General features: G+C 37.2%; 1 protein-coding gene across 3 annotated transcripts in view; it reads left to right on the top strand.

Annotated features, from left to right (window-relative positions):
* The window catches only part of LOC148941663 (uncharacterized), a 221190-nt gene that overhangs the window by 87891 nt on the left and 113293 nt on the right, over positions 1-20006 (top strand). For all 3 annotated transcript variants that reach the window (XM_089104430.1, XM_089104429.1, XM_089104428.1), the window contains exon 10: positions 9035-9250. In XM_089104430.1, the coding sequence (XP_088960556.1) occupies positions 9035-9250 (216 nt within the window). The remainder of the gene's footprint in view (positions 1-9034; positions 9251-20006) is intronic.

Below are 20006 nucleotides of genomic sequence, written 5' to 3'. Positions count from 1 at the left end.
AAAAGTTTCGAAAGAAGACGGCGGCTGAAGCGTATTCTTGTTCGTGACAAAAATACATAATACATTCGGACTGAACGTTTAATGTGAGTTATTAGGAGTTGTTGTATAAGCTTTATCGACGAGCCAATTGGTAGAACCAGGTAAATAAAGTGATTGGCTGGCTTGATCTTGCAGTTCTCAAGAGGAAGGTCAGCTTGTGGCTCTTGCTTCCAGTTGAAGAAATGACTTTTGAATTTTGGTTATTGAAGACTTCTGACATTAGGGTATTGAAAGACTTTTGACTTTCAGGTATTGAAGGATTATTACTTTCGGATATTGAAAGACTTCCGACTTTCGGGTATTGAGACTTCTGACTTTCGGGTATTAAAAGATTTCTGACTTTCGAGAATTGAAAGACTTCCGACTTTCGCGTATTGTAGACTTCTGACATTCGGGGAAGATTTCTGATTTTTGGTTATTGAAAAACTTCTGGCGTTCGGGGAGGACTTTTGACTTTCGGGTATTGAAAGACTTCTGACTCTCGGGTATTGAAAGGCTTCTCACTTTCGGGTATTGAAAGACTCCTGACATTCAAGGAAGACTTCTGCCTTTCGGGTATTGAAAGACTTCTCACTTTTGGGTATTTAAAGACTTCTGACATTCAGGGAAGACTTCTGACATTGCGTATTGAAAGACTTCTGACTTTTGGGTATTGGAGACTTCTGACTTTTGGGTATTGAAAGATTTCCGACTTCTGGGTATTGAAGACTTCTAACATTCGGGGAAAACTTCTGATTTTCGGGTATTGAAAGACTTTTGACTTTCAGGTATTGAAGGATTATGACTTTCGGATATTGAAAGACTTCCGACTTTCGGGTATTGAGACTTCGTACTTTCGGGTATTAAAAGATTTCTGACTTTCGAGAATTGAAAGACTTCCGACTTTCGCGTATTGTAGACTTCTGACATTCGGGGAAAATTTCTGATTTTTGGTTATTGAAAAACTTCTGGCGTTCGGGGAGGACTTTTGACTTTCGGGTATTGAAAGACTTCTGACTCTCGGGTATTGAAAGGCTTCTCACTTTCGGGTATTGAAAGACTCCTGACATTCAAGGAAGACTTCTGCCTTTCGGGTATTGAAAGACTTCTCACTTTTGGGTATTTAAAGACTTCTGACATTCAGGGAAGACTTCTGACATTGGGTATTGGAAGACTTCTGACTTTTGGGTATTGAGAGACTTCTGACTTTTGGGTATTGAAAGATTTCCGACTTCTGGGTATTGAAGACTTCTAACATTCGGGGAAGACTTCTGATTTTCGGGTATTGAAAGACTTCTGACTTTCTGGTATTGAAAGACTTCTGACTTTTGGGTATTGAAGACTTCTGACATTCGGGGGAAACTTCTGACTTCAGGGTATTGAAAGACTCCTGACTTCCGGGTATTGAAAGACTTTTGACATTCGGGGACGATTTTCGCCTTTCGGGTATTGAACTCGAGGTCAAGCTTCACATACTAGGGATGTAGCGATGTAAGAACCTTGCTAATGCGCTGGATAGGACAACTCAAATTCAGGATATTGTTTACATAGCAGATGAGCAATTAAGACCGGCAAGGATGAAAGAGGACGGAGCAGCTAATTGTGCATCAAGAATTCCATTATTCAAGAGCGAAAGGGAAGAAATAAAACCTTCACGGGTAGCTTTCTCCACACCGACGAAAATATCGGGAGTGGGTGGGTACTGAGAAGTACAATAGGAATCTTGAGGTTTATTTTTGAGGACTTTAATATAACAACAACAACAATGGGTTTATTAAAAAAAAAAATATATACATCATCGATTCCCTGAAGCAATGCTTGTGCGGGAGAAAACCCTCCTAAAAAACATGACAAAAAAAAACCAACCAAAAAAACCCCCCAACAACACAAAAAAAAAAAAAAAAAAAAAAAAAAAAAAACAAAAAAAAAACATAATTAGAGCTCAAATTACCGGACTCGAAAACCAAAGAACCTCCAAACAAAATCCAACAAAATTATAATAATTATAATCATATTCAGCTGCAACTAAACCCTCCTCAAAAACAAAACTTAAGTGGCGTGGAATAATCCATTCAAAATATACACATCAAAACAATTGTTCTTTAGCGACTTAAGAAAATCCTGCAAACCCCCAACATTCCTCAAATCCTCTGGCAAACTCTCCCAAACTAACGGAACAACATGGCGAATTGAAAACCTAGACCTAGACGTGACCATAGCTGGTCTTTGCATCAACTGAGAAGATCGTGTCAAATGAATATAGGAAGGACTTATCCCGAGTTTGCGGCATGAAGTGAATTTGTGGCATTTGCGGCAACATAGCGGCGTGAATCAGAGAGTCAAACGCTTTACACATATCATGACCTGCTAGTACGAGACTTTTACCTGACGAATAAATCTTTTTCCAAGTTTAGATTCGTCTTTCTATGGTCTGATATGATACATTGTTGCCAAACTTCTTGAATTAGATAAGCCCAAACATTGGAAATTATCAGCTCAAAGTAGCCGAATAGGGCAAATCTTGCCTTTTTTTCTAATTGGGCTTTTTTTTAATTAATTCCTTCTCAATTTTCCCATTAAAAAAAAATTGACTAGCCAAATTGACGGTTTTACTAGCATCCGTTGGAGACTAGCCTAACTATTCAGCATTGTAGAGGCACAATGATTAGGTGTCCCGTTCTACTGTAAAGGAAGTCAACATCGGAAGCAACCGAGTAGATGTGGTTGAAGACTTCACTTACCTGGGATCTATTCTGTTGAAGGCATGCTTGATCACAAAAGATATTATATTTCGATTAGCAAAAGCTTCAGCAATTGTTTGAAGGCTTAGCAGAACCTGGTGAAAGCCAAACATAAGCTGGCTTACCAAAATGTGCATCTACAATGAGTCCATCAGCACCGTCCTGCTGTTTGGAGCGGAGACGTGGCCAGCTTCCAAATATATCCTCAGCGCCGTTGATGTCGCTCAGACGAAACATCTCCGAAGAATCGAAAGACTTCACTGGACTGACTTCGTTAGCAACCAGACTCTCCTATCACGCACGGCTCAAAATCCTTTCTCGAGGCAGCTCGCCCAGCGTACTGTTCGGTGGTACGCCCACCTCCTTCGCATGCCACGCGACGCCCCAGCACGGGTCGCATTCGACTTCGACCCTACACGGATGGAAACGACCCAGAGGACGCCCACCCACTAGGTGGAAAGACAAAGCCGATGAATTCCTCACCCAAACCCACATCCCGGTGGAAGAAGCTGCGATCCTGGCAAGCGATAGGTCAACCTGGAGCCGCCTAGTCTCATCGTTGTCTACGCTGTATAGTACTTTAAGTGTTATTAAGTGTAAGTAAATAATGTTAAAGGTAAATATAAAGATTGGGTAATAAAAATGTAAATATATATATATGTTATAATTGGGTGATAAGTCATTTGATCAAATACCTAAATGACTGGGTAGCAAGATTTTTTTGAGTAAGACCCAGCGGATGACAGTCTTTAAAAGTTGTCAATTTAGGTAAACGAAACGAGATTGGATGTAAAGTCATTATCCTACTGGGGTAATGGGGTCTCATTTACCCTACTTAAAAAGAGCGCCATTATATTCTGACTTCAAATGTAAAGTTCTTTTTTACACATCAGAAGTTATATACGTGTTGGGATTGGAAAGTTTTAAGACATGTGACACGACTTCTAAGGAGGCAGTGGCGGTTCTGGCCTCTCTTGCGCCCGGGACAAAATCTTGATTGATACCCCCTTTGCTATCTCCCACAAAATTTTCAGGCCAAGTTTTAACAGAATTTTCATTTGTTAAAAAAAATCATTTTCAATTTATTAATTAACTCTTTATTTTAATAAAAATCAATGTTTAAAGATCTGCAAAATAAATTTTCACCGTTAAATTATTGATTGTAAATTTTGCGCCCCTAAAATTTCTGCGCCAAGTGCCCCATCCGTCTTTCCCCTAAAATTGCCTCTGTCAGGAGGAGTAGATATAATTGCCCGGAAGCAATGTGTACCTGACATATGTTGAAATTCACACTGAGATTTCTTTGTTCAGTAGTGCATGGCAACCTGTTGAGTATCCATGGCAACCTGTTGTAGGTATCTTAACCATGTGTACCTGTGTACCTGACATATGTTGAAACGCACACTGAGATTTCTTTGTTCAGTAGTGCATGGCAACCTGTTGAGTATCCATGGCAACCTGTTGTAGGTATCTTAACCACGTGTACCTGTGTACCTGACATATGTTGAAACACACACTGAGATTTCTTTGTTCAGTAGTGCATGGCAACCTGTTGAGTATCCATGGAAACCTGTTGTAGGTATCTTAACCATGTGTACCTGTGTACCTGACATATGTTGAAACGCACACTGAGATTTCTTTGTTCAGTAGTGCATGGCAACCTGTTGAGTATCCATGGCAACCTGTTGTAGGTATCTTAACCACGTGTACCTGTGTACCTGACATATGTTGAAACACACACTGAGATTTCTTTGTTCAGTAGTGCATGGCAACCTGTTGAGTATCCATGGCAACCTGTTGTAGGTATCTTAACCATGTGTACCTGTGTACCTGACATATGTTGAAACGCACACTGAGATTTCTTTGATCAGTAGTGCATGGCAACCTGTTGAGGGCGGGATGAAAATTTGCACCAAATTGTTTTTATGAAATCTCGTTTTAAAACTGGGAAATCTGCTTCGGGCCGCAAGGCAGTCGAGGATGATTACAGGTCCAACCAGCCTTTCATATAGAAAGCCCGGCTAAAACAGTGTGAAAGTTTATGATTTAGTGCGTTCGTACTGTAGACTTACAATTAGGGAGATTACTGAAGGTGGGACCGACGTTTCTCCGCTAGCCAATTTCGCATACGTAGACATGCGTTTGTTCATGCATTCGCTCAATATTGCAACATGCGTTCAATATGCAAGTTCAAAATTATTGTCAGATGAGAACAGCTTCGACTGGGTTTTCCTAGAACTATTCAGTTCAGCCAAAGGGGACCAAGAATCCTCGAATAGGGTTGCAACAAGTAAAAAATCATGTGTTTGTGGTAAGGTGCGGAAATGAGGGTCAATCTTCTTCACAGTTTATATAATTATCCAGTATGATCATTCCCTATCTCACCCATTATAAAAACCCGGACCGAGGTGCGAGTGCTCCAGAGAACGTAGAAACATAGGCGGCATCAGATCTTTTCACGGGTAGACAAGTCAGACGCGAAATAATCGGAAACAAGTGGAAACCCGCTATTAGGAATAATGCACTTAGTGACCATTTCTCATTGATAGACGCAAACACACTGATCCATAACTGCACGAAGAAGTGGGAGGAGCTTTTTGTTCGCACCGAGAACGAAGACCAGAAATGATCTGCGATAAGCTTACTGGATAATTATATTAACTGTGATCTTCTTAGTGGAAGACACTAGATTCACCACGGCCGAAGAAAGCGTGACAGAGCTGATTATTTGTGAAAAAAATGTTGGGGTTCTCTTTCGATTCTATGCGCGTCATGTATCATGAATTTGCCCCTAGGGAATAGGTATCTTTTCGGAGATCACATTGCCCTTTAAATACGAACAAATACAAGTTCAAAATAAGTCCTTTCAGTAGACAGTGAAAACAGATACAAAAAGTTCTCAATATCACATATATTAGTGATCGTCATCAGCAGATAAATTAAAGTGTTACAATTAAAACAACAATATATTTACACAGTATAAAATAATTTCTTCCGGGTCACAGGTAGTTTCCGGTTCATTGACTGAGAGGGTTCATTAACAGGGTCCATTCGTTATTTTAACTTTTAACGTTCATTTATTTATTACTCGTTATTTTAACGTTCATTTATTTATTACTCGTTATTTTAACGTTATTTTATTACTCGGTATTTTATTATATTACTCGTTATTTTAACGTTCATTAACTTAAGTCCTTTAATATTGCCATAATGTAAGTTGAATTTTTATTGAAGGCGGCACAAACTTCTTCTTCCAATTGCAAGTGTATAACTGCAAATTCAGCAACATTTCGTTTTCACTCTAATAAAAGGACTTATCCCTATTTTTAACTTTTATTTGCCCCTAGGGAGTAGAAAGAATTCATGGTATGCTACCTAAATGTTGTTCAACGTTTGTGCAATATCTTTCGGAGAAAAAGGCACGCCTTCTGGAAAGAAATGAATTGTATTCTTCGCCATGTCAATGCAACCTTGCATTTTTCGTTCCGGATCCAGGTTTTTCTAGCCAAAAGTCAATACTCCTGTGCTTCAACAACCGCTCAGTTCCTTTAGTTTGTCCCCTAACAAAATCAGCCGGTTTCCTAAATTGAAATTGTCACTAAAGGGAGGAGATTGGACTCAATTAACGACATGCGCATCAAGTTTCGCACCCTTACGAACGGCAATTTTTAGGAATGCCTCCAGAAATATGAAAACAGTTAGAATCCGTGTATTCATTCAGAAGGGGACTCATTTGAAGGAGGTCTATCAAAATAGCTTGTAAACACACAGTTTGGTTATTTATAGATTTTGCAGAAAAAAGAGCTGTTTTCATAAGTTCCCAAAAATATCTCTTAATAGAACGTTCACTGTGAACTCCATTTTTTTCGCTAATTTAAAGTAGGCTCACCGTGATTGCTTACAGGTTCTGTCGTCTTCAAATTACAAGTTTAGTCTAAAAACTTTCTAATCAATGACCGTACATATGTTAAGGTCATCACATTTATCTATTCTGCAATCCATGAGGTCTTGATAAAAAAGAAAAAATGATTGGATCAAATGGACAGTGCGGTGACCTAATTTTTTCTGATATCTGAAATTAAATGCCATTTATTTTACATTTTTACACTAATATTAAAGTGCTCAATTGACTAAAAAATTGTTGGAATTTTAATTTTTGTATGTCTTGCCCCCCTCCCCCATGTTTGTGAGACATATAACTCTTACTCAGAAGGGAGCACTATAAAATTTTGAAAATATTTTTTTAAAATTATAAAATACTTAATTATATTATTCCTAAAAGTTCTTCACTTTACTGTACCCCCCCCCTGTAATATGCAAATATTTAACCCAAATTATATATATTCCATGCATTTTGCCGTACGTTACTCTTTTCTTCTAATAGATTTAACGGCAAGAAGCAACATCGACAAAATCAAGAAACGAGATAGCACTTGGAGAGTATATAAATTGGGCTATATATTTACAGATTTTGGGAGAGAGAGTAAAATAATGCGAAGGGCTTTTAGAAATGATATAAGTCAGTATTTTTGAACTGTTTAAAGTTATTTTTTAGCATTTTTATAATTAAATTTTTATTTAATTTCTTGTGTTTCGACATATAGTTTCTTGTGTTTCTCGCTTGGTTGCCCTTTTTCTATATTTTCTTATCTCTGCTTCCCCCCAGAAATATTTTTTACATTTGACAATTAATTCATGCCTACGTTTCAATCCCAAGAAATGGTACATGCTATTAATGTAAAGATATAATCTAAGAATATAGAAAATAAAACAAAAATATGCGGACCTTTATTTGAGAGCCGCTTATCTAAGGTAATGTGTAATATATTTTTATATCCTTTGTTTATATCCCTTAAAGTTCTCCCCCCTTAAAATAAAACGAGAAAAAAAGGAGAAAACTTTCTCTAAAATTACTTGGTTAAAAGTACTGACCTGAGCGGTAACAGCAAGTGCTGTCATTTGATTCATTACAATGTATTCAGATATATGCCAGTAAATATAATTATATTATATTTTATTATAAATATATTAGTATATTTTTATCTAAAGCTATTTTGTGAACGAGATCCATATCTGTATAAAAACTTGGACACTTGGCCTCCGAAAGGCTGTGTTCTATTGCATCGCGCCTATATAAGCATACGAGTTTAACTATAAGGTCCAATAGTATGAGCAAGTAACAATAAGGGAATAGTAACAAGAAGGCATGTGAAAATGCGGTTCTATCCCGCTTTCTAGGGCTAAAATCCGAGAAGGGAGTGGGCAGAGGCCTAAGAAAATCTACATTTTTTTGGGGGGGGGGGGTATGAAGAGTGAATCTTTGAGTATATTGGGGTGGAGAAGGGGTGGAGAAGGAGCCTGCACAGCTGTGTTCGTCTTAGGTGGCTTGTTGCTGCAGTGAGTTGTTAGTATTAGTGGTATAAGGTGAAAAGTTTCTGTCAAAACTAGTCACTACTAGCCAATCAGATGAATCTGATTATTAATGGCTGATGATAGTGAAATCTTGGCATCTTGTAATTATCACATAATATTTAACTATTATTTAACATAATATTTATTAATATAATATAATAATGTTAATATAATAATATTATCATAATATTTGTAATTGTTGCTTAGGTACATCGAACCAAAAAAAAAAGTTTGGAAGAATTGGAAGATAAGTCTGTAAACTAAGATTAGAATACTGGAAGCTACAGTGATGGCACTTGTCAAATATGGTTTGGAAGCATGGGGGGCTCCGAAAAACGGAGGAAGATTTGGTAGATGTTTTCCAGTGAAACTGTCTATGGATTGTTTTGGGTACCACTGGTATCCGACTGACTGAAACAGTATTTTTCATATTTCAAACATATTTCAACTATTTCAAACATATTTCAAACATACTTCAAACATGTTTCAAAGAGTAGGCCTTACGAAAAATATGGTTCAGTCTCACTTTCTAGGGCTATATTGAGAGAAAGGTTTAAATGGCCAGGGTATGTTCGGTGGATGAAGGATTACAGATTACAAAAGATTGTCCTTTTTGCCAACCGTCTAGGCTAAAAAGAAAGCATGTTGTCTGTGGCTGGAGTGGAAGGATATCGTAAAGAGAGATTTAAAGGAAATGTGATCTTTCTGGGAGAATATAAAGAGACAGACTTTGAGTAGATTAGGATGGAGGTGGAGCGTGCGTAATTGTGTTGACTTTAGCTAGCTTGGTGTTGCGGTGAGTTTTAGTAGTAGCGGTAGTAGTCGTAGAATAAAAAAAAAATTAAAAACTTTACTCTTTGCAGGCATGAGGATGATAAGAAAAACGACGAAGCCTTACTGTCCTATCAACATTGCCTCGCTATTATGCCTCATCATTCCGAAGCCAGAGAAGCAATAACGGCTCTGGTGGCTTACCTAAAGTGGCAAAACAGCCACTTTGAAGTTCGACCTCTTAGTCCTACAGACCCTTTTCAGGTCGTTCATGATAGAGTATATCAACCAGAAAATGTAGAGGCCATGTAAGCTCCTTTTTCTAAAGTCTATTTCTGCTATAGGTTATGTCATGCTTGTAAAGGTGGGTCACCCTATAATGTGTAGCCCATTTTGTTGTGGCTCATTTGTGTGGTCCATGGTTGCTCATCAGTAAAAGCTGTCTTAAATTTTGCTTTTTTGTTATTTTGGTCAGATCAAAGTTTTTTCACTAATTTTACGCTGATTTTAGCTATTCTTTGAGATGGCAAAATTGATATTCTGCATAATTTGCAAATTTGATATGTTTCATAAAATCATTTTTTATTAAATCTTTTTTACTCTTATTCATCCAATATTTGCAAGTCTATAAGAAATATATCCAAAGATTTATTTACCCCCCCGCTAGATTCTGAACAAAAAGTATTTTGGTGTTTTCACTGAAACATGGCTTTTTTTGTACTTTTATTAAAAAAAAAAAAAATTAATTGTCCATAATATTTTCTCGAACTGGCGTGGCAAATATCTGAGGGCATTTATAGAGTAATTATGTAGCATTTATAGAGTAATTGTAGCACTCTATAAAGTGCTACAATTGTAGCACATAGTTGTAGCACAACTATGTAGCACTCTATAAAAATTTATAGAGTAATTATGTAGCATTTATAGAGTAATTATAGAGTAATTATGCAAATATCTGAGGGCATTTATAGAGTAAATATCGAGAAAACGATAATTTTTGGAATTCTTTTTTGGATGAGGTTTCTTATTACCCCCCCCCCCCCCCCTTATTTGCACTGTACTGAAAAAATATAAATGTTTTTACTTTTATAAGTTTAATAAATCAAATAATATTAGCATTTTAATAACTAAATATCAGTATATGTATATTGAACTGAAAATGCACATTCATTTGTATTTTTTTCAGTAAAGTGCAAGTTTTGTTCTGGCCTTGGGAAGGCATAGGGGTTTTGCGCCCAACTTCGTTTTGAGTTTGATTCGGTTAGTTATTGTAATTTCTGTTCGTTTTGGGTTTCATTTATTTGTCGATACTGATTTGTGGTAGTTTCACACTTGGTAGATTATTTGATTTAATTTTTGCTAATTTTTTGTTTAATAAAATTCTTTACTCTTCTCGGAATAACTTATTGTTCGGAAAGTTGGTTGAAGTAATTTCTATTTTTTTTATACTGTCATAGTTTTTTTAGAGAAAAATAAAATAATTCTTTAAAGTTATTTGTTTTTTAAGACTTTATAGTTTGGCCTGCTATTTGTAGGCTGGAGAAAATTTTTTAGCGTTTTTTAACAACACGCACCCTCTTAAAAATCTGGACACAAATACTACTGTTTAATTTAGTTTCATGCCTCCTCTATTTGACCTGAAACGGAAAACTTGATACCATTCGCAAAAAAATCTGTTTAGTTTCCTTGATAGCTCGGATACACTTACGCTATTTTGATTTGGTTAAATTTTAAAAGCAGAAATAGGAGGGTTGGCGTGGGAGGTTGGGAGTGGAAGGGAGACTAGTTGCCCTCAAATAACTTTCGACTATTAAAACGGGCATCAGCCCTTTCTATTTTCAATCGAATGAGCCCTTTTCGAAGTTCCCACGACAACTCCTTCGATACGAAGTGCCCTGGTCTAAACAACAACAACAACAAAAAATAATACATTATACCCACATCGATCTTTACTATAAAAATGTCAAGCCTTCCAACCCCTTTCAACTATTAAAAGAGGCACTAGGCCTTTCAATTTCCAATCGAATGAGCCTTTTTAGAAACGACGACGCTTTCTATAAGCACCTTATATGCCCCCAGGGCATAAATTACAACCCTTACCCTAAGGTCTGTTAGGGTGACTGTCATCCTCTAAAACCGTAGTTCCAGAACTTTCAACAACTTTGAACAACACGGTTATCCCAAAATGTTGATTGGATGTATTTGGGGAAATGGTGGGCGTGAGAGGGGCGGTAGTCGCTCTCCAATCATTTTCAACTATTAAAAATGGCCCTAACCCTTTCAATTTCCAATCAAATGAGCCCTTTTGAAGTTTCTACGACACAACTTTCAATAAAAATTTTATATGCCCCCAGGGCATAACTCACAACCCTTGCCCTGAGGGCTGTGGGGGAAGGGTTGTCATCCTCAAAGACCTAATTTCTAAAACTTGATGTGTTTGGAGGAATGGTGGGTGTGAGAGGGGGGTTAGTTACCCTCCATTCTCTTTGGACTATTACAAAGGGCACTAGTCCTCTCAATTTCGAATTGAATGAGTCCCTTTTGATGTTTTACAACAACTCTATCTATAAAAACCTTATATGCCCCCAGGGCAGAACTTACAACCTTTGCCCTTGAGGCTCTGGGGATTTTGTCATCCTTAAATACATAATTTCCAGAACTTTCAACTACGTTGAACAAAATGGCTATTTCAAAACTTTGATTGAAGGTTTTTGGGGAAATGGTGGGCGTGAGAGGGGTGTTAATTACTCTCCATTCACTTTCGACTATTAAAAAGGGCAATTTCAATTTCCAATCAAATGAGCCTATTTTGAAATTTCTATAACAACTTTCTGTATAAACTTTATATGCCCCCAGGGCATAACTTATAACCCTTGCACTAAGGGCTCTGAGGGGGTTATCATCCTAAAAGACCTAATTTCAAGAACTTTCAACTACATTGAACAAAATGGTTATCTCAAAATTTTGATTGGATGTGTTTGGGAAAATGGTGAGCGTGAGAGGGGCTTTAGTCGCTCTCCAATCCCTTTCAACTATTAAAAAAGGCACTAGCCCTTTCAATTTCCAGTTTAATGAGCCCTTTTGAAGTTTCTACGCTTTCAATAAAAACCTTATACGCACCCAGGACATAACTTACCCCCCTTTCCTCGAGTGCTGTGGGGGGGGAGGGGTTGTCACACTTAAAGATTTAATTTTCCAAACCTTTCAATTACGATGAATAAAAGTGCAATACAAAATATTGAATTAATGTGTTTGGAGACAAGATGGGCGTAAGAGGATGTTCAGCTGCTCTCCACTCACTTTCGACAATTAAAAAGGACACTATCCCTTTGAACTTTCAATCCAATGAGCCCTTTTTCAAGTTTCTACCACAAAGATTTCAATGAATACCTTATTTGCCCCAGGGCATAACTTAGAACCCTTGCCCTAAAGACTGTGGGGGAGTGTCCTGCTAAAGGATATAATTTCCTGAGCTTTAAACTGCGTTATCTCAAAATCTTTATTGGATATGTTTGGTGAAATGGTGGGCGTGGAAGGGGTGTTAGTTACTTTCCAATTACTTTCGACTATTAAAAAGGGCACTAGCCATTTCAATTTCCAATCAATGAGCATTTTTGAAGTTTCTACGACAATACGTTATATAAAAACCTTTAATGTTCCCTGGGCATAATTTACAACCCTTGCCCTGCGGGCTGGGGGGGGGGGGAAGGTTGTCATCCTCAAAGACCTAATTTCCAGAACTTAAAACTTCGTTGAATAAAATGGCTATCTTAGAGTTTTGATTAGATGTGTTTGGGGAAAAGGTGGGCGTGAGAGGCGGGATATTTACCCTCTAATCCCTTTTAACCATTTAAAAAGGCAACGACCCTTCGCATTTTCAATCTAATGAGCCTGTTTTGAAGTTTCTAGGTAAACGCCTTCCATAAAAAACTTTATATAGCCCCAGGACATAACTTGCAACCCTTATCCTGAGAGCTGTGGGGGACTGTCCCCCAAAACATAATTTCTATCTGGAAATCAACTACGCTGAACAAAATGGCTATCTCAAAATTTTGATTGGATATGTTTCGGGAAATGGTGGGCGTGAGAGGGGCGTTAGTCGCCTTCCAATCAGTTTCGACTATTAAAAAGGGCACAGGCCACTCAAATTTCCAATTGAATGAGCGCTTTTCAAAGTTTCTACGACAACTTCTTCGATACGAAGTGCCCTGCTCTAAAGGAAAAAATTAATAAATGTAACTTAAAACCCTTGCCCTGAGGGTTGTGGGGGAGTATCCTCCTCTTTACTTAGTCCCCGTTTCTTGTCTCGTTCTCGAGTGTCCCCGTTCTTTACTTAGGCACGGCGATCGTGCTGCCTATGATTTATGCAACAACTTTCTATATAAACCTTATATGCCCCCAGGGCATAACTTACAACCCTCGCACTTAGGGCTCTGAGGGGGTTATCATCCTAAAAGACCTAATTTCCAGAACGTTCAAATACGTAGAACAAAATGGATATCTCAAAATTTTGATTGGATGTGTTTTGGAAAATGGTGGGCGTGAACGGGGCTTTAGTCGCTATCCAATCACTTTCAACTATTAAAAAAGGCACTACCCCTTTCAATTTCCAATTAAATGAGCCGTTTTGAAGTTTCTACGACAACGCTTTCAATAAAAACTTTATATGCCCCAGGGCATAACTTACAACCCTTGCCCTGAGGGCTGTGGGGGGAAGGGTTGTCATTCTTTAGGACCTAATTTCCAAAACTTTCAACAACGTTGAATAAAATGGCTTTCTAAAAACTTTGATTGGATGTGTTTGGGGAAAAGGTGGGCGAGAGAGGGGGGTTAGTTGCCCTCAAATCACTTTCAACTATTAAAAAGGGTACTATCCCTTTGAATTTCAAATCGAATGAGCCCTTTTTCAAGTTCCTACGACAAAGATTTCAATAAAAACCTTATATGCCCCCAGGGCATAACTTGTAATCCTTGCCCTCAGGGTTGTGGGGGAGTGTCCTCCTCAACAATATATTTTCTATCTGGAAATCAACTACGCTGAACCAAATGGCTATCTCAAATTTTTATTGGATGTTTTGGGGGAATGCTGGGCGTGGGGAGGAGGGGGGCTAGTTGCCCTCCTATCACTTTTGACTATTAAAAAGGGCACTAGCCCTTTGAATTTCCAATCGAATGAGCCTTTTTTGAAGTTTCTATGACAGCTCCTTCTATGAAAGACCTTATTTACCCCCAGGTCATAACTTACAACCTCTGCCCTGAGAGGTGTGGGGGAGTGTCCTTCTCAAAAACATAATTTCTACCTGGAAATCAACTACGGTGAACAAAATTGCTATCTGAAAATTGTGATTGGAGGGGTTTTGGGGAATGATGGGCGTGGGGGGGGGGGGCTAGTCGTCCTCTAATAACTTTCGACTATTAAAAAGGGCACTAGCCAACAAACATTGAATATTTGTTTACAAATGACGTTACTTATTATAACATATCCTGCTTTGAATCACTACATGAACAATAACAATAATTACTCTAATAACGTTAGTCTCTTATAATCTCTTATAATATTATAATCTCTATAAAGGATATATTTACATATTTAGCGCGTTCGAGCATCCCTTATCCGACTTACCGCTTAATATTAACTTTCCCGGATGTATAAGGTAATTAAAAATACATATTCGCCAAATTGTTTATTGATACGCTTTGAATCACTACATGAACAATAACAATAATTACTCTAATAACGTTAGTCTCTTATAATCTCTTATCTCTTATAATCTCTTATAATAACGCTAATCTTTTGAATATATTACTACATGAACAATAACATTAATTACTCTAATAACGTTAATCTCTTATAATTTCATGTATTTTTATATTTTGAAAAGATTAAATATTCGTTTACAAATGACGTTACTTATTATAACATATCCTGCATTTTATGAGGATGGGAGTTGTAACTTCTCTGACAATTAATCCAGACCGTTCCAAGTAGTAATCCTTCTAAACTCTGAGGTCATTCACGTCTCGTAAAACACTTATCGAATAAGTAATCTCGGGCGAATCTTGTCGGATAAGTCATCCTGCAATTCTCGGTCGACTTGTGTGTTTCTGTCTTCTTCTCCTTCTATTTCACAGCCGGCGGGCTTTTCAGTTGATACTATATAGCACTTTTCCTTTTGCTTCACTCTGTGGGCTACAGAGCTATTGGCTTGGTTGTCTCTTATTTATTAGATATTCTCAGATATCTTTCAGTAGATCTTTCGACTCAAGGAGTTCAAATATAAGATGATAGATATTGATTTCTGTGCTCTGTGTGCAGGTATAGTCGGCTAGGCTCTTGGCTGATAGAGATTTTGTGGTGTGTGAAGCACTTTAACAGTTTACAATGCAAAGTATGCTGTGCGGACGTCAGCATATTACATTCAAATAGGGAGTGGTCAAATGTTTCATTATTCATAATACAATACCTGCAAAGAGGGGACAGGGGAACTGAACCACTTGAATTAGGAAACTGATACGAGAATGCAAGAAAGTTTAGTCCATTTGTTCCAGAACGAATTCTATGATAAATTTTAGAAAAATACTTATTGGGAAAGGGGGAAAGAGTAAGATTTTTCTTATTAAACATAATATCTGATAGTCTCCATCGGTAAATATCTCTAATGGGGATTGGTCTCCCACTTGGCTGGTCAATATTAATAGCATTTTTTGCTATTTCATCAACCTGATGATTACCACTTATACGAGAGTGGCTTGGAATATGCTAAAGATAATTTCTTATGCCACTTGAAGCAAGATTATCTATAATACTAAGACAATGATAAGTGTCAATATCCAGCTTATACTGAGGAGCTGAAGACAGCAACTCAAGGCTTGATAAAGAGTCAGAATAAACTATAATATTATTTGAATTAGCAATCAAGGGTTCATTTTCCATAAGGTGTTCTAATGTCATGATTATGGCATTTAACTCTGCAGACAATATAGATACTTTATTATGCAATCTCTTACCCATTGCAATTTTCAAGTGAGGAAGGAAGGCACCACTTGCTACCTTATCATTCATTTTGGACCCATCAAAAAAGATTTGGAAATGGTTTTTATAAGTAATTGTATTAAGTTCAGCAAATTTTTTCTGGACAAAAGCGATGGGGGTTAAATCTTTAGTCCACTTTAAGAAATAAGTATTTATTATGGGGATTGACCAATTCCATGGAGGGGATTGGGAGAAAGTAGGTGCAATAGACTTTGCGGGTACAGGGAACTTCTTCTGAATATTGGCATACTCATCTGCAATGCCTCTATACATGGCTGGATTTCTTAACCAATTATGTATGGTGTGTGAGCTATTTGATTAAATTTTTGTAAGATGTTTTATCAAGAGAAAGCTACGTCTCTCCCTTATTGTTGTTAATCCACTCTCCATAAGCAGAAAATCGGTGCTTGTGGGTTTCCTAAGACCAAATATGAGACGTATTATATCGTTTTGTATTGTTTCAAATTTTTGCATCTGGGTCTTAGCACAAGCACCATAGACGATAAGCCCATAGTCAATATGGGGTCTTATGTGTGATTTATAAAACTGGAGTAAGGTTTTCTCCTTACAGCCCCAGGGTTTGGAAAGAAGTCTTTTTAGTATAATTGTTTTACTATAGCATTTTTTTATTGTGTTTGAAATGTGTAGGTGGAATTTAAGTTTTTGGTCAATCATGAGACATAAGTAATTAATTTTATTATCTTCTGGGATAGTTGTTCCATTTAGAGTTAGTCTTATATTAACAAGATTTCGCTTTCGGTGAAATTGGATTATTTTTGACTTGGTAGGTGCAATGGGTAGATCTGAATGTTGAGAGAATTTTTCAAATTGGAAAAGTGACTTTTGCAGCTTTGACTTTGCAATCTCAAAGGTGTTGCCAGATGACCATAGTACCAGATCAACAGCATATTGTAGATTCTTGTGGGGGAGGGTAAAGCCCCAGATATATAGAGCAAAGAGGAGGCAGCTGAGGACTGCTCCCTTGGGAAGGCCTTTGATTATTGTATACTGGGGCGAAAAGGCTGGACTTACACAAACAATGAAACTTCGCAATTCTATAAAAGATTTATATAAAAGATACTAGCTTTGGGGGTAGTCCAAGGTTTTCAAGTTTAGTTAAAAGGATTTGGTGGTTCACATTGTCATATGCCCCTTCAAAATCTAGGGAAGCTGCAACTAGGACATTATTTTTTCAGAATGATTCATTTATTGCATTTGTTAACAATATGAAAGCATCTGTTGAGGAATGGTGTTTCCTGAAGCCAGTTTGAGTGTGAGGGATCATATTATTTTTTTCAACAAACCAGAGGAGTCGGTAATAGATCATTTTCTCCATTACTTTCCCCATAACAGGAGTAATCATTATGGGCCTTATGGGTTATTTTTGGGTTTATTCCTCTTTAGGATTGGTAGGAGGGATGAACATTTCCGGATATTGGGGAACATAGATGAAGCCCAAGCATGATTATAACAATTTAGAAGTTCCTGTTTGTATGAAGGGGTGAGATTCTTTATCCATGTAGGGTGTATATTGTCATAGCTGCCGCTAGTCTTGGTCCTAATATGATGTATTGCATTATTCATTTCCTGGATTGAAAACGGACTGGTTATATACTCAGATCCTGAACAAAGTTGATGATTTGGGTTTATAGAAATTGAGGGAAGTTCGATAGAATTATTTGAAGTAAACTTATTAACAGAAAGAGGGGAAAACAGCCTAAATTTTGTATTACTATTGCTATAATAGGTGAAATTATGTGTAAGCTCATGCAGGAGTGGGTCGGGGGAAGTCTTTTTCCCACAGATGTGGCTTATGACTTTATGTATAATTGACTCATGTGTTTCTCTGGAGAGATTATTTGCAAAATCATTCCTGTAGTTATATTTAGCATTTATTATGGTCCTTTTTAGATTAGATTCCGCTTGCAATTTTCTCAAATATGTAGTAGGAGATGTTTTTTTAAGAATGTTCTCCTAGCTGCCTTTTTTGTTCTCCATTTGTTTTGGCACTCATTTGCCCACCATGCTTTGGGAATATGTTTAGGGAAGGTTTTCCTAGGTTTTGTCCTGGTGATAGCATGATTAGCTGTATTTATTAGTAAAGATGCCAAAACTCCAGCATGTGTGTCAGCTGTTGCGTTTGAAATGCATGAATTTTGGGTGAAACTTGTAATTTCATCATTTAGCTTATTTTGGAACATAGGCCAATTCGCTTTAGTATTGATATAATTGGAGGTATGGGATAGGGTTTCAGCAGGTTCGCTTAGGGAGCAAACTATGGCAAAGTGTTCAGTACATAGACTATCAATTTTATTTATATAAATTTTTTTCAAAATATTTAGACACAATTTGTTGGTCAATTTTAGAGAAACTGCCACTTTTGGGTTTGAAGTATGTATTCAGGTTTGGAGGGGTAGCAACAGCTAATTCATTATTTTTTGAGGTCATACGCTCAGTGAACTTACCAGCTTTATTTGCTGGTTTATTCCCCCACAAAAGGCTGTGGGCATTAAAGTTTCCACAAATAATGATATTTTTCAGCATATTAGAATTATTTATATAGCTGAAGAAATCCATGGCGTCTGTAGTTTGGCCATTAGGGTTATAAAAGCTTATTATGTAAGTTTTTGTATTATTCAGCCAAACACTGACACCAATTGCATCAACATCATTTACAAAATCTGGAAAGTTGATGCCACAGAATTTTATATTATTTTTAACTATTAAAGCTACTCCACCTCCTTTTCTGTCTGATGATCTATCCTTTCTCAGGATAGTGTATCTCAGAGACTTAATTTGTTGATTTTGGGTTAAATGAGTTTCCTTGAGGCAAGCAATATTGATGGAATTATTATTCATAAAAGATATTAGCTCATTTAACTTATTTTCTGTAAGTGATCTTACGTTCCACTGGAGTATTGATATGTGTTGTGTTGTTGATTTATTTTTCATATGACTATGTACCAATGTTCAGCTTTGTTAATAGTAAAGCAAGATCTTTTTTTGCTTGAATGAGCATATGATTAGGGATGTAGATTTTTGCCAATTCAGCAATGATTTTTATTTTCTGTTGTTGTTGTATATTCATGGCCTGAACTGCATTGCAGTTTAGAATGAATAAGCATATATTTTGGGTTTGCATGTTTTGCTGTGCATCCAGTTTGTCAGCTAAGGGACTAATTTCTGATAGTGTTTGTGGTTTGTTTCTCATTAGGAGGGGCTGCCAGGCCGACCTCATCTCACTAGGCAAAGAGGCTTGTTGGCTTGGTGATTCTTTCTGATAGAGATGTGAGCTAGGGGGCTTAAAGGATGGTCTTTTGTAAGGAGTACTTGATTCATTGGGAGGGTTTGATTTGGGAGTTTTATTTGGTTTCAATATAGGTTTTATTTGGTGTGATTGGGCAGCATTTGCTTCCATTGCTGTAAAAGGGTATGGAATGGCCTTCTCTGTTGCTATTTGGAGTGTTAGTGCTCTTTTCTTATATGCAGGGCATTGTGATTTATTGGTGGATTCATGTATGCCTTTACAATTGATGCATGTAGGCTGAGTGTTGTTGCAAGTTGTCAACTCTTTAGGATGGGAGCCTTTACGATTACTACAGGCTTGGAGAATTTCATTGCATTTATTTGCTGTGTGTCCCAGTTTCAGACACTTCTGACACTGGATAGGCTTTGGGTTGTATTCCTTGTGCTGTTTGATTTGCCCAAATAGGAATAACTTTTCTGGGATATTAATTTTTTCCTTCAGTGTAAATAAGAAAGATCTACTTGTTTTTAATCCATTAGAGTTGGGTTTACCCAGTTGAGTGACATCTTCTACAGGGATTGTGTTACCGGCCCTATCTGAAAGCCCTTCTTTTAACTCCTGAATTGGTATTTCTAGGGGAACATTATATACTACTATTTTTGTTGGAGATTTGTTATAATAAAAAAAATTGTGATTGTTGTGGAAAAAAAAATTGAGCTTTGCCCTTTGGTTCTGCAAAAATAATGAATAGGGGACTATAATAAGAGATATTCTAGAAAACAAT

This window comes from Artemia sp. Qi Xiang Cuo, chromosome 18 (genome assembly GCF_049724085.1).
Source record: "Artemia sp. Qi Xiang Cuo chromosome 18, ASM4972408v1, whole genome shotgun sequence".
NCBI lineage: Eukaryota > Metazoa > Arthropoda > Branchiopoda > Anostraca > Artemiidae > Artemia > Artemia sp. Qi Xiang Cuo.
Note: the sequence above shows the minus strand (reverse complement) of the source record. Positions and strands in the feature narration are given on the sequence as shown.